At 39.1% G+C, this 14,588-nt stretch overlaps 1 protein-coding gene across 3 annotated transcripts in view; it reads left to right on the top strand.

The window, feature by feature from the left end:
• NKTR (natural killer cell triggering receptor) overlaps positions 1-14,588 on the top strand; it is a 36,156-nt gene that overhangs the window by 3,612 nt on the left and 17,956 nt on the right. For 2 of the 3 annotated variants that reach the window (XM_053947562.1, XM_053947554.1), the window contains exons 2-5: positions 4,773-4,847; positions 7,447-7,554; positions 8,183-8,227; positions 9,893-9,980. In XM_053947562.1, the coding sequence (XP_053803537.1) occupies positions 4,773-4,847; positions 7,447-7,554; positions 8,183-8,227; positions 9,893-9,980 (316 nt within the window). Of the gene's footprint in view, positions 1-4,772; positions 4,848-7,446; positions 7,555-8,182; positions 8,228-8,538; positions 8,567-9,892; positions 9,981-14,588 lie in introns of those variants that run through there. The other variant, XM_053947574.1, reaches the window with a different exon arrangement.

Below are 14,588 nucleotides of genomic sequence, written 5' to 3'. Positions count from 1 at the left end.
GATGAAATACCCTGAAGTCTCACCTTGAGGTCTGGAACAAGTTGGATCAGTAAATAAAAGAAAAACTGATCAGCCTCTTCTGCCAGAAGGCCAAGTGCTGCCTCTCACTTCCACATGCCTGGGAAACTGAACCCAGCGAGTGTTTGATGTGTGCAGGACTGAAAGAAGTTTGGTTTTGTGGAGAACGGAAGGAACTTCAGGTGGTGTTTGTGGAAGAATGGACTTAGAGAGCCAGGGAGAGAAGTTTATGGAGGTTTTCCTTGCCAAGAGTGCAGGTGGGGCACCAAGGTGTGAACAAAGTGTTGATGTGTCAGGGCTACAGATCCCTGCTCAGGGCAACTGGGGCATCCCTTCTTGAAACTCCTATTTTAAATAAAATCTATTCTTGTTCCACACTGAGGTTTTACTTCCTTGAAAACTGTAGCCACATTTCTACTTTGAAGCAGTTTTTTTTTTAAATTCGTGTGCCTTAGCATTGGCAGATTTAGGGATAAACAAATTAATAAAATTCAAATAGTGTCCTTTTAGTGAGCTGTTGTTTAAACTTGTATGCAAATCTGTCTGAGCCTTTGGGCCCTTGGCAGCCATCCTGGGCTGTGCATCATTGTCTCACTGGTTGTAATCCCTGCTTTCTCCTTCAGCAGGCTATTCCTGCTGATAGGCTGGGAAAAATACCTCTTGTTTGGTTTACTCTTAAGAAATTGAGAAAAGATAAAATCCTGTAGATACAGTTTTGAAAAACCAGGTTTGTTTTGGGAGTGTGTAGCTGAACTTGATACCTGTGTGGTTCAAACATAAAATCTAGCAAAAGAGTTCACATTACTTGGAAAATAACTTGAAACAATGTGTGTTTGGCTCCCAAGGTTTTTTTTTCCAAAAAGTTAAGCAGCTAGATTGGGGGAATTACCTTTGAAACAATAAATATTTGAAATCAATAATTATTTTAATAAACTTTGCTAGCAGGAGCCCTTATTTCAGTATAGCATGGATGTTTCTACCACTTAATTTGAATCAAGTACTAGCTCTTCCTCAGCTGGAAATTGTTAAGGAGTTCAAAAACAAAAGAAAAAAAATTCATCTTTAGTTTGAAGACAGAGCTCTGAAATTGGATTATTTTTGGTCATTCTGCCTTCTGGTTTCTCTAATTGGTACAGCTCATTAGCTGCAGAGAGCACTTCATCAAATTTCCAAACAACTTAGATGTTATATAGGCATCACTTGCTGTATGTAATGTACATATTTCTTTCACCACTTACTCTGATTCTTAAAAAAACAAGTTCAAAGCCTGCTTACAAATAATACTTTATCAAATTATTGTTTCATAAGTAATAGGCAAATGCAATCTCAGCAGTTTTTACTTTAGCCCGGAGTTGAGGTGTCTGTGCAGGCTCATTTCTTGGTTAAAGCCAACTGAGGACTGGATAAGTTTGTGAGCAGCTTTTGCTTACTTGACTGACTCTTTTTAGTGATTTTTGTTTGTTTATTTTAATTTACTGTTCAAATGTTATGGTTAGTCACAGAGAGCTTGTTCCCTGAACAGATCACTTAACCTTTGCATCCGTTTGTGAGCAGCTTTTGCTTACTTGACTGACTCTTTTTTAGTTATTTTTGTTTGTTTATTTTAATTTACTGTTCAAATATTATGGTTAGTCACAGAGAGCTTGTTCCCTGATCAGATCACTTAACCTTTGCATCGGGGAAATGAAGCTGAAGAAAGCATTGGAAATTGTCTGCAGTGAGGGTGATCATTTCAGAGGAGAGGTGTCTAAATCTGGGGAAATAAGTAGCATCTCAAATGCTTTTTTTATCTGTGCTATATCAGCATATACCTCAGCTCCAAGTTTAAAATGAGATTTTTCTTTTTTTGTGAGGGATGAGGCAAGAGAAGGATTCATAGGTGCTAATCATACATACTTCTATTCATTTTTTTATTAGCAGCTGTTCTTTCTTGCATCTTTGACCAAGGTGTGAAAATGGGTTTGATCTTTCTCTGGCAGATTTCATTGCCTGTTTGTCAGTGGAAAATACAACCTTTCAGTGATAATGGTATTCATGCAGTTGCAGTAAAATGCAGCCAGTAACCCAGCAGATGGATTCACAGTGTGTGGTTTGTGTCTCAGGAGCAGACAGCAGCGTTTTCTGTGGCTGGATGGAGCTGGGTAAGCAGTGCTCCAGGTTTTATGGAGGAGACAGCCCTCATCTTATAAACTGGATCTGTCATCTTTGGATCTTGGATATATGTGCATTACAATTTGTAGGATTAAAGGGCATGAAAAGATCAGGCTGGATGGGCATGGAGTAACCTGATCTCTAGTGGAAGGTATCCCTGCACGTGGAACTGGATGATTTAAGGTCCCTTCCAGCAGGAAACACTCTGTGATTTTACGAGCACCTGGCAGACTTTGTTATTGACAAAGCACTGGTGAAAAATACTGCTGAAACTGATACCTTGGTTATGGATGTCTCCTTCCATCTTCTGCCTTGTCATCTGCAAGAACATAAGAGTTCTTCCACTGGAACACCACAGTGGTGGTGTCTGCTGCTTCAGGTGCTAAATGTGCTGGGTTTGTAAGTAGGGTTTGCAGCAAAATCCTCCTACAATTTATGCCTCAGAGTAAAAGCCCCTTCTGGAGCCTGCAGGGACTAACAGCCCTCAGTTCCTTGGCAGCTGGTGCCTTGGTGAAGCAGCAGCTGGGCTGGAGCGCAGAATGGGGGTAGTGACAGCTTTTTCCCTGGAAAGTGTCGTGTGTTATTTCACACAGTGAATGCAAGAGGAACCCTCTCCTGCAGAGAAAGAGTTGGGGCTGTTCAGCCTGGAGAAGAGAAGGCTCCATCCAGAGAGACCTTAGAGTCTCTTCCAGGACCTAGAGGGGCCCCAGGAGAGCTGCAGGGGGACTCACATGGGCATGGAGCAATGGGACAAGGTGTTAAACTGAAGGGAGGATGGGTTTATATAAGATATTAGGTAAAAATTCTTCCCTGTGAGGGTGCTGGGACCCTGGCACAGGGTGCCCAGAGCAGCTGTGGCTGCCCTTGGATCCCTGGAAGTGCTCAAGGCCAGGTTGGACAGGGCTGGGAGCAACCTGGGATAGTGGAAGGTGTCCCTGCCCATGGCAGTAGAGCTGGGACTGGATGAACTTTCAAGTCCCTTCCAACCCAACCCATTGTGGGATTGTCTTCCATGGTTCTGCAGAACCTGGATGTGGCTCTCTGAGGCACTCGGTCCTGCTCAGTTCGGTGCTTGTGCAGCAGAGGAATGGAAATGGGATTTGTGTTCTCCTGAATTCCTGTATAATGAAAATGGATAACTCTTCAGCTGAACTGTCTTGTCTGTTGTGTTCCTTGTAGGAATCTTCAATCCTCACAGCTTAGAATGGTTTGTTCATTTGCAAATAGCCACCCTGTCATAGTGGTAGTTATAGAACTGCTGTTTGATAGTCCCTATTTCTTCATTCTTTGGACACTCTCCCTACCCATTCCCTTTGGATTTTCCTACTGTAGTGATAAATGCTTAGAGAACATTCTTGCTGCAGTTAATGAGATACAGACCTTTCAACAGCTCAAGGCATCTTGAATTTTTATCTAAGATTATCAAGTACTGGTGCTGTTATTTTATTTCTTCCTTTCTGAACCATGCAATTCACAATTGCATATATTTGGACAAAGCCTTAAAATTGAATGTAGTTTCTTAGGAGCCTCTCCAAAGTTTTTTTGGTGACTAAGTATTGAATGAAATACATTTGAACTTAATTTTTTTCTTTAAAGGAAAGAAAAGAGAAGTTATTCCTGGAGTAGTTACTTTTTTAAATGATGAAGTCTTACCAGTGTGCACCACTAGAGTGTAGTGCTCATTGACAGATTATTACTGGTCTCTTTGTAATTCTGCCCAACAGTGAGACTTCTATGGATTATTTTACAATCTGCAGAGATGCCAATTTTTTCTTTATTAATTATGTATTTTTTAAAGATTTCATACATTTGGGAGCAATTTGTTGCGGGTTTTTTAGTACTGTACATCCCAATATCTTGGAAAATAAAATAGAAAATGGAATCAGTTTTAAAACAGTTTTATTTATATTCAACCTCTTTTCAGCAGTATTTTAATAGATTTGGAGGGTGCATAGCACAGTTACCACTAGTAACAAAGAGAAAATATTTGGTTTATAATAATACCTGGTAAGTGGAGCATTAGTCCTGCCTGCCTTTCATCTTCCCTGTTTGATTCATCTGGGTTTTTTTTAAACTGAAGGATTTTAGGCCAAGAGTGCCAATGCAGCTGTAATCCTCAGCACAATATGGAGCTAAGCCAGTTGGACTTTGTAGGTAATGATCACAGGGAAAACTGTGGAAATGTGATTATTAATGTATTTGTATAAACACAGTAATTGGGGAGGGAATTGCTCCAGCTCTCTGAGGACCTGTATTTATGGGAAATCATTTTCAAGATGGAAAAGATCTGACATGATTAAACTATTTTAGTAAATCAGCTTGGCTTTCCAGGTTCAAATCACAGTGGAATCTCTAGGACTTCTGATTAAGTAGTATTATTCCATCCAATTTATGTCTTTTTTTTTTTTTCAATTATGTTATTCTTCTTTCTTGCTGTATGTTTTAATATATGCATACTTTAGATGTTTTTTTATCCTGCTTGATAAAATAACCTTTTCTCAGAAAATCACATTTTTAGAACATACAGATTGATTTATATGCAGATTATCTTATTCCAGACAGTTCTAAAACTCTTAATTATTTTTTTTTAAATTATTTTCTAGTTGGTCGAATTATGTTTCAGCTCTTCTCAGACATTTGTCCAAAGACTTGTAAGAACTTCCTTTGCTTGTGCTCAGGTACGTAGCTGATTTTTCAAAATTTTATTGTTAATGAATAACATTTTTATTGTTAATAGTAATTTTTATTGTTAATAATGATTTGTTTATACTAGTACAAACCCCTGCCATATGCAAGGCCTGTGCCCACCTGAGGAGGTAAATTATAATGGAGAGGGGATGCTGTCCCATTCTGGACCACAGGATGTGCAGAAAGCCATCATCAAGCCAGGGTATTTTTGGCAGATGGAGGAGGACAGGGTGATTGTGGCATTGCTGTCAGAAGTAGATTTGGCCCCTGGAAAGGTCCTTTCTGCCCAGAGAGAGAGAGAGAGGCTTTGAAATTCCAACAGCTGGCCTTGCAGATGCTGCCCACCTATGGAACAAAAACGGGCCCATCTGCTGTGGTGCTTTGTCAGGAGCTGATTCCCTTCTGATCTCAAACAGGCACCGCCTGGCACCTGATTCACAGTGGGTCACACTGAGCTGCCACTCCAGGTGCTAACAGGGCAGCCAGTTCTCCTCTGCCATCCCATTTCCAAGGGGTTTGCAGGGCGTGGAAAGAGCTGCTTAATGATTATTCTTTTCCCTCACAAAATTGGTGCATGTCTAGAGCAAAAAGGACAAGGCTGGTGTTTGGCCTGAAACAAAAGAGAAGCTGAGCTCAAGAGCAGTGTATTGGCTGTTGTGTGAAAGTGTCTGAGCCTGGGGAGGTGCTGCAGCTCTTGCCAGTGGAACAGCTGCTGTGTCTTTTACCTGACTGGGAAAGCACTGGCAGTACTCTAAAGGAGAGTGAGAAAAGGGACTGGGACTTGTGGCCACGGCCAAAGCTCCCATCTCAGTGTACCAGCTCTGTTTAAGAGCTTTAAATGGAACAGAAATGTTATAATTTATGTGTTCATAATATATAACTTCAGAAAATACCATGAAAGTATTACAATGCCATAAAAATCCTTCATTTGCTGTGAAGTATAGCATAGATCACACATTTCATTGTTAATTTTTGAAGTTCTAAAATGTTTCAACTGATGCAATATTTGTTTGGAAAAGTGTGTTAAAAACTCCTCACTGGAGGGTTTTATGATATTCCATCTTATTAAAACAATTCAAATGCAGACTCTAATCTGAACTGCTTTTCACTTCTGGGTCTGCAGCAGAGGCAGCACTGGTGATGTTCTGTTGGTAGAGGAATGTAACTGTACCAGCTCAAGTGCCATGCAGGATCCCATTCTCTAAGGGATTTTCCATAGCCCTGAGGGACATCCTGGAACATGACCAAACATGCAGGCAGATATTCCATGGTGTTGTTTGATGAGAGGTTTCCAGTTTTTCAGTGCTGTAGCACAGAGGGGTACGTTTTGGGGAGGGGTGTGTCCATCCCTGTAATAAACAGCTTTGCTTGCATAACTCATGTGGAAAACAAAACTGGGGTAGGAGGAGGTGTGGATTGGGATTATGGGTGTGGAGAGGCAGGTAAATAACTTGTATTCCATGAGTGAAGGATGATAAACAGCAACGCCCTGAGTGGGCTTTGTGCCACAAACTGCCCTTTGGCCTCATCCTGGCAGTGATGGGCTTGGAATGGCAAACTTGGGGTGACTGAGCTGGCAGAGTAATTTAGGGTGGCAGACTAAGAGATTGCAGCAGGGGAGTGTTGGCTCTGGGTAATGAGTGTACCTGCATTTCTGAGAGTGCAGAATGTTTGGTGAAATGTCCTCTAACCCAGTGTCAAATACCTATTCCATAACCAGTGGTGGGGTGGAACTGAACATTAGGTTATTTGTCCTGTTATTTATCCTGTTGATTTGTGTTCCAGTACCCAGCATCTCCTGTACATGTGGGTAATGTGGGGTTTTAACTGTTGCACAATGTATAATATTATTATTATAACCTTTTACTGTTAATTGCCACATTCTGCCAGCTCCCCTCCTCTGGGAAGCTCAAGTCAGTGTCTCTTAACCAGTATAAATCCCTCATGGATCTACTGCCTAGAACCTCAGCCCTGCCAGTCATTGTGACCTCTTCAACAAGCCCAGGGCAGCTTCTCTTCTGAATTTTGGAAGATGTGCTAATGAAACTTGAGGTTGTGGGACCACTAACTCAAAAATCACCAGCCCACCTGATCTGCAGCTGGCGTTAAGGGGTGGCCAGACACTGTGCATGGATTGAGGAAGGTGTGGAAGCTTGGAGTAGATCAATCCCACTTTTCCAAGTGTGGATCACATTGAAACTGAGTTGAAACCTGTTTTCCTGGCTTTTCTCTTGGGAATCATCTGGCACATCCAGATGTGTGAGTGGTTTGAAAAGGATACTGTGACCTGCATTGGAGTGTAGCTGTACCCACAGAAAATTATCCTGAACTCTTTGTTTTTTATAAATTATCCTGAGTAGATTTACACACTCCTTCTTGAAGGGGGAAGGGATTTTTTTTAAGAAACAACTTAATTTTCACCTCAGAGTCCCCTTGTAAAGATCCCCCTTCTGGATGGTGAAAAGCCATCAGGTAGGACTGTGTTATCTTTTAGTTATGGCTTCCATGTCCATTAGAACTAGGGAGGGAAAACCCTTGGAATTTCTTCAGTGACAATCTGTAGATTCCTTTTGTCTCATCTTCTTGCAGGTGAAAAAGGAATTGGCAAAACTACTGGGAAGAAGCTGTGCTACAAAGGCACCACATTCCATCGTGTGGTTAAGAACTTCATGATTCAGGGTGGGGACTTCAGTGAAGGTAAAATGGGCTTTTAAAACTGCCAAGTTTGAAATGGAACAGAAATGTTATCATTTATGTGTTCATAACTTCAGAAAGTACCGTGAAAGTATTACAATGCCATAAAAATCCTTCATTTGCTGTGAAGTATAGCATAGATCACACATTTCATTGTTAATTTTTGAAGTTCTAAAATGTTTCAACTGATGCAATATTTGTTTGGAAAAGTGTGTAAAAAACTCCTCACTAGAGGGTTTTATGATATTCCATCTTATTAAAACAATTCAAATGCAGACTCTAGTCTGAACTGCTTTTCACTTCTGGGTCTGCAGCAGAGGCAGCACTGGTGATGTTCTGTTGGTACAGGAATGTAACTGTTTGAATAAGTTTAAAAATAATAATAAAATATTGAATGAGCAAGAAATGTTTTAAAAATCTCCAGGAATTTTCCTGGATTTTTTTGTTCCTTTCCTGAAATACCTGTCTTTACCAAAATGTTTGTTTTCACTGTGTCCTGCAATCCTAGGCCTGACCAAAAGAGCCTGAGGAGGGAATATCCTATTTTGAGAGTCAAGTGCTGGTAGAATGTTTTGCACAGCTTTTGTATAAATGAAACAAAAAGTTTTAATTGATGCTTTTTAATGTGTAGGTAACGGAAAAGGAGGTGAATCTATTTATGGTGGCTATTTTAAAGGTAAGAGCAAATATGTCTTTGCAGATCCTCTATTCAGTTCTGAGATAAATAAGTCTTGATTCCCAAACTACTTAATGAAAACAGGTTCACTCATAGATCACCTTTTGCATGAAACTAATGTTGCATGAGAATTCCTTTTATATGCATGACTTTTGGATAATTTTTTGTTAATATTTAACTTAAATTGACAATTAATTAAGGCTAACATAATTGGTTAAACATGACTTTCAGCATGGAGGCTAGGCAACTTTATTCATGAATAAACTCCTATCTTCCTGCCTAAAACTGTCAACATATTCTTTTGTTTATAGAGAATGTGGTCTTTTGCAAAATGAAAAGGTAAGAGACAAAAGCTCAGTAACACAAATTCAAACTCTGTTCCCTTGTCCCCTCCCTAGTAAATATATAGACAACTGCTAAATCCCTTTGTAGATGGATATCTGTGGTGCTTGGAGAAATGAAGAGTTTGTATCTAACCTTTCTGAGGGTTAATGACTTATTCTCAGAGAGAATCCACATAATTCCAAGTCTAAACAGTGATTTCTTCTTTTGTTAATTGTCCCTTTTCCTCCCCTTCCCTACTCAAGGTTTGTATGCTTAGGGTTCATTTCTGACTTTATTTATATGCTACACAAGTCATTTTCCTTGCAAAGAATTGGTAAATAAATGTACAATTACCTCTTGTAAAAATCTATTGGAAGGAAAATGGTGAGTTTTTAAATTATTTGTTTAAAGACCTACAATTATTTCTTAAAAAAAAACAGGTGGTTACTGTGATACTCAATTGTTAAGACAGTGATTATATTTATTTACAGCCTCTGGTTCTCTGTGTGTGTTGCAAGTAGCTCTGGTTAGATGCATGAAACTAAGTTTTTTTTAAAAAAGAGACATGGTTTGATGTGGGACTAGTGAAGTTTTTAGTCAAGGAAAGGCTTGAACAGATCCATTTACTAAGAAGTTACTCAGGGTTTGTTTCGCATGGTGAGTGCTAAATATGCAGGATTGTGTTTTGATATGTGATCTAAAAATTAATAGCTTTGTACATTCAAATTAGTATTTTTATCTTTGGAAATGACCTGGAGAAGATCTGGTTTTATATTCTGCTGTACAACCAGAACTCCTTTTTAATTCGCTGCAATATAAAATGCATGTTCAGTTTACTCTTAATGGCTTTTCTACTTAGATCCAGATACAGAGATGTTTTTTTCTTCTATGCTTTGAGACTTCCAGTTTTGAGTGTAGAGGTGGCATACCAGGAAAATAAACAGCTTTTTCTCCTGATCTTTCCACCTGGAGTGTAAATAACAGCATCATGTATGTTAATTATTGTTTGAGAATGTCAATAATTCTGCCAACCTTGTTCTTACCCAAATAACTCAGTGTTTAAATCCATTATCTAATGTTTATTGAAGACACTCATAATGACTTGAATTATTTTTAATTAGGAATGTTTGCACTGTATCTGCATCATTTTAAGAAACATAGCTTTGTCTCAACTGTAATTTGAAGAGACTTGTTTAAACCTGATTGTTGTTTTTCCTCCAACCTGTTCCCATTTCTCCAGCAGCAGCAGAATTTCTCCTTAGACCATCCATAAGTTACTAAGAAAACAACCTGCCTCCCTTGCCAGGGAAAATCTGACAAACATATTTTTTCTTCAAACAGATGAAAACTTTATTCTCAAACATGACAGAGCGTTCCTTTTGTCAATGGCAAACCGAGGGAAACATACCAATGGTTCCCAATTTTTCATGTGAGTAGATGTGATCCCACAGTGGAGCTTTTCTTACACAGAGAAGCGCTGTTCATGAGAAAGATGGTATTGCTAAATTATCCATATCCATGTTCTCCATCTGATCCTGGCTAGGAGTGAGTGGCACCTGCAGGAGGAATTGTTAGAGATCACTATTTCCTTGTGGCATTCATTTAGATTAAAGCTGGTGCTCCATGAATGTTCTTCCTTTGTGACTTTTTTCCCTAAAAAATACGATTTATGTTCAGTTCTTAGTGGCCAGAAAATAGATTCTTTGCCTTTTTGGGTGCACAAATCTCATCAGTTTATCTGCAAAAGACAATGATGAGCGTTTTATGTAAGGGGGAGTGAGATATAGAGGTGGTTTGTATGGTTTTGCTCTTTAAAAAATGGTGATTTATGATTAACTTTTGGGAGAGTGTTTTGTTGTTTTTTCAGGAGGAGAATGAGTGGGGATTTTTATTTGATTATTGTGATTATTAGTAATTTTTTTTGAGTGTTTATTCCTGACTTGCTTTTTTAATACATATTCTGCATAATTCTGTTAACTTGTGCATATACCAACACTATGTAGAATTATGTGCTGATAACCAGATTTTTCCTTCATTACCTTTAAAAAATGCCATTCCAGTAACCACATTCTATTAAATTATAGAAATTACAGAAAGCACAATAACCTTTACTCATAAATAAAACACTCAGGTGTGATAATTGAGGGTTTCCTGGTCAAAGCAGGTGTATTTTAGGTTGAGTATCATTTTTTTCAAGCTTGCAAACTTTGATGTGATTATTTCTTTTGTTAACTCCCTTTTCAAAATTGCCTCCTGTTAATGTTTACCAGTTTGTATTTGGAAAGAGCAGGTTGATAACTTTAGTCTAGAAACACTTTGTAGAACAACACTGGGGTTTGAAAAGTAAATTTTAGCATAGTTACTTAACTAGAAAAAGTCTTCTTTGCCATCTTTCTTGGGGGATAAGAGTGAATGGCGCTTCCCTGTCTTCAGTAAAGGAGTAAATTGTCCTCAAGAATCTTGGGTTTTTTTCTTTGCCTGAAAAAGATCTTCAGTATGATATGATGTAGTTCAGATAAGAAACATTTTTAGGTCTTTTCCTAAAAAATGTCCTGAAAATGGAAGATGCATAGGAACCTAAAAGAAAGTCTCACACTTAGCACTGTTTAGACATTCCATAGAGATAAAATTGTTTCAAAAGCTTGTTTTCTGTTCCCTTCAAAGGAAATTTCAGTTGCTGTGCTTCATTACAATAAATCTGAAAGGATATGTGTGCACATTAATATGGAAAACAGTTTACATAAATACAACTCCATGGCTTAATAAGCTCTCTGAAGGCATTGCTTCATTATTTTTTACTTGATGACTTGCCTTTGGGTTCTCTTGCCTTAATTTTCCATTTTTAAGCTTATCTGAACATTAAACGTGAAAACCTAATGATGTCACATCAGTCAAGCAGCTGTCATTTGAGGGCTCTAAAGTTTCTTTTCTCTCCTGCATTTGATTCCAAAGTCATCTTCTTTCCCTGATGCTTGGTAGGCTCAGCTTGTTCAAGTAGATTTAAGCACCTTGTCTTTCCCCATACACCAAAACAACCCAAGGTTGTGTTGGATACTAAATTATAATTAATACAGGACAATAAATGAAGATTGTTTAAATGCACTTTCATCAAATACTGAAGTGTTTTGAAAGATGCAGATTCCTTGAAAAATTCAGGGTTTTTTTTCATATAATCACTCGAAGGAGAAGTGTGAGTTCAGTGGGAATTGAGGCAGAGTAAGAGACCTAAAAATTCCCACGTGAGCTGGATTCACCTGAGCTGCCTGCAGGAAGCCAGAGCTGGATTTAGCTCTGGTTAGGCTTAGGTTTAGGCTCCTGGGGTGTCCTCTGTGGCCTTCAGGATGAGGATGCTCTGGAGCTCTTGCCTTCCCATGCAGATTTCTGGGCTATCTCTAGTGTCTGAAAAGTCACCAGCCTGCCCTGGAGCCAGGGAAGAGAATCAGGATTGCAAGTGGGAAACAGCTCCTAAAGGTTTTATCTAGGCAGTTTGTGCCTTCACTTCAAAATGCAGTTTATTAAAGCAGTTAGTCTTGCTGGGTGGCATTTGTCTGATTGCTTTAGGGAATGTGCAGTGCATCTATAGAGCTTTTCTTTAGTAAAATACTTTCTTCCTTTACACTTTAAGCTGAAATTAAAATGTGTTTTTTTTATACTCCCAGTAATGCTCAGTTTCTCTGTAGTTTATCATTAGGAAAAATATTATTCAAATGTTCAACCTGAAATGTGTGTGAAAGGCAATATTCAGTGGTAGCCTTCAGATTTTTTCTTCTTAATATTTGTATATATTTCATTTCATTTATTAAATTTATAGAAAGGGAGATAGTTCACCTGAGCTTCTTTAGAGCTCTGCATTTGTTTTCAGGGATGAGAACTCTGTATTTTGTACACATATAATGTAGCAGATAAGGAGTACAAATAAGTGATTTTCTTTTCTATAACAGTTTGTCCAAGTAGGGTGAAAATAATAGCAAGGATCCTGACTATCCTAAGAGTTCTGTTAATTCATCAGAATTCCCTGTCTCCAGAGAAAAGTTGTATTTGGAATAATAAGTCTTTACAGGAAATAATCAGACAGCAAATGTCTCTTTGGCATATTGCACCAGCAAACCAGGCACAAGAAGACTCTGCAATGCCTAAAAGTTGATTTAAAGTGGACAGTTTTACTTGAAATAGAATCTCCAGACTCATCTTAATGTAAACAGGCATCTGAGCCATCCTAAAAAATCATCAGCTTCCTTGGAGTAGTCAGGGATTTCTCTGGCATGAAAGAGCTTGGAGGGTTTATGGGCAACAGTGAGAGCTGGGCATGGAAAAGGCAGTGGAAGTGATATTGGGAAGCTTCAGGGAAAAGCATGGACTAAAATCAAAGAGTGCTGGAGAGTGGCACAGTGCAGAGGTGGAAGGAGTCAGAAATGTCTGTGTAGTATCAGAAGTGCTGGGTTTAATGCTTGTAGACTAATTCCCCCCCTTTTTTTTTTCCTTAATTGAGTAGGAGCAACAGTTGGGTGGGAAGGAGAAAGTGTAGCTGAAGGAGGATTGTGAGTTCCATGCTCATGTGCTGTAAATAGGCCAAGTCTCTTCTCATGTGCCTGAGAAACATTTCCTGCTCTGGAGGAGCACAGCATTTTGCAGTCCAGCAGAAAGGATCCAGAGGGAATCCCTCTAGATTTGTAAAATACTGCATTTTCAGTTTTCTTTACCCAAAGGTTTGTAGCAGTTCATTGCAGGCTTGTGTTGAAGAGAGTTGTTGGAAAGGCACCAGTTTAGAAATTGGTGTTTTCAGGGAGCCCCACTCTGATTTTTTTTTTTTTTTTTTTGGTAAATAACTTCCTGTAGAGCCCTCAGTGATTTTACAAGTGTGCTAAACCCATCTGGGGATGTAGATCTGTAACTGTTTTCATGTGGGTCCTGAGCTAGGAATCCCTAGGATGGGGCAGAGACTGGCAGGAACCACTCCAGAATCATCTTTTCTTTTTCTGTATCTCCAGTAGCTGCTTTGAATTGCTGCTGCAAACATCAGCAGCAGTTCCTGGGGGAGCACAAACAGAGCTCATTGGTACCCAGGGCTCTTCTGGATATTCCAGCTCAGTGGCTGGATTCCTTTGGGTGATGTTCTGGAGCCATGTGCTCCCTTTCTCTTTCTCTGTAAATATCTTGTCTCTTTAGAGCCATTCCATCATTCCTGTGGCCATCCCCCACGTGCCAGTGAGGAATTCACAGTACAGAAGAGTGAGTGCAGCTCTGGTGAAAATGAGGGAATAAAGGAGCATTACTGAGACTCCTGATCTCCCACTGCTCAGCTCTGTTTCCCCTCTCACACCAAATCTGCCAAGCTGCATTTGTAGCAAAGCACAAGTGCCCCTGCTGAAGGAAGAGTAAAGCAACAATAGGAAGCAAAACAAAGTAACCTCTTTGTGAAAAGAGGGAAGTTTTGTGTCATAATTATTTTGTTGTAGTTCAGGAGTAAGCCCTTAGTGCAACCTAAAGAGGAGTCCTGGATTCTGTTCCTTACCAGTTCAAATGCCTCTCTGTTCCACAGCTTTTAAAACTGGAGTCTGATTTCCTATTACTGACAGATTTTTTTTTTCCTTATTGAGGGTGTTGTTGGTTTAATGTGTCTCTCAAGCTCTGCTTTCTTGCTCAGAACTAAATAGGATTTTTTGGTTTAAAAATGTTTTAATGCGTGGTGCCATGCCCAGTTCATAAACTGAAACAAAGGAACCACTTTGATCTGCTAAATGAATGATAAAATAATTTGGGAGTACTCTTGTTTTGATTTTACAAATTGTTTCTGAATGTTACCAGCTCATTAACAGTAGTTCATATCTTTTTGGTCTCCCAAACCAGGTATTTTCCTAATCAACAGTTAATAATTTCCTTTTTTGTTGTTGTTATTGTGAATGAAATACCTTTGAGCTAATTATTGAACAGTTGACTAATACAAAAATGAAAAAATGTCAAATGGAAGGGGCTGATGTTGCATTATCTTTGAGCATTATTGGTACATGTGCACTTCCCACACAGGCAGGTCCCATTG

The sequence above is a fragment of the Vidua chalybeata genome, chromosome 1, assembly GCF_026979565.1.
Source record: "Vidua chalybeata isolate OUT-0048 chromosome 1, bVidCha1 merged haplotype, whole genome shotgun sequence".
In the NCBI taxonomy this organism is placed as follows: domain Eukaryota; kingdom Metazoa; phylum Chordata; class Aves; order Passeriformes; family Viduidae; genus Vidua; species Vidua chalybeata.
This window is presented reverse-complemented; position numbering and strand designations above follow the sequence as displayed.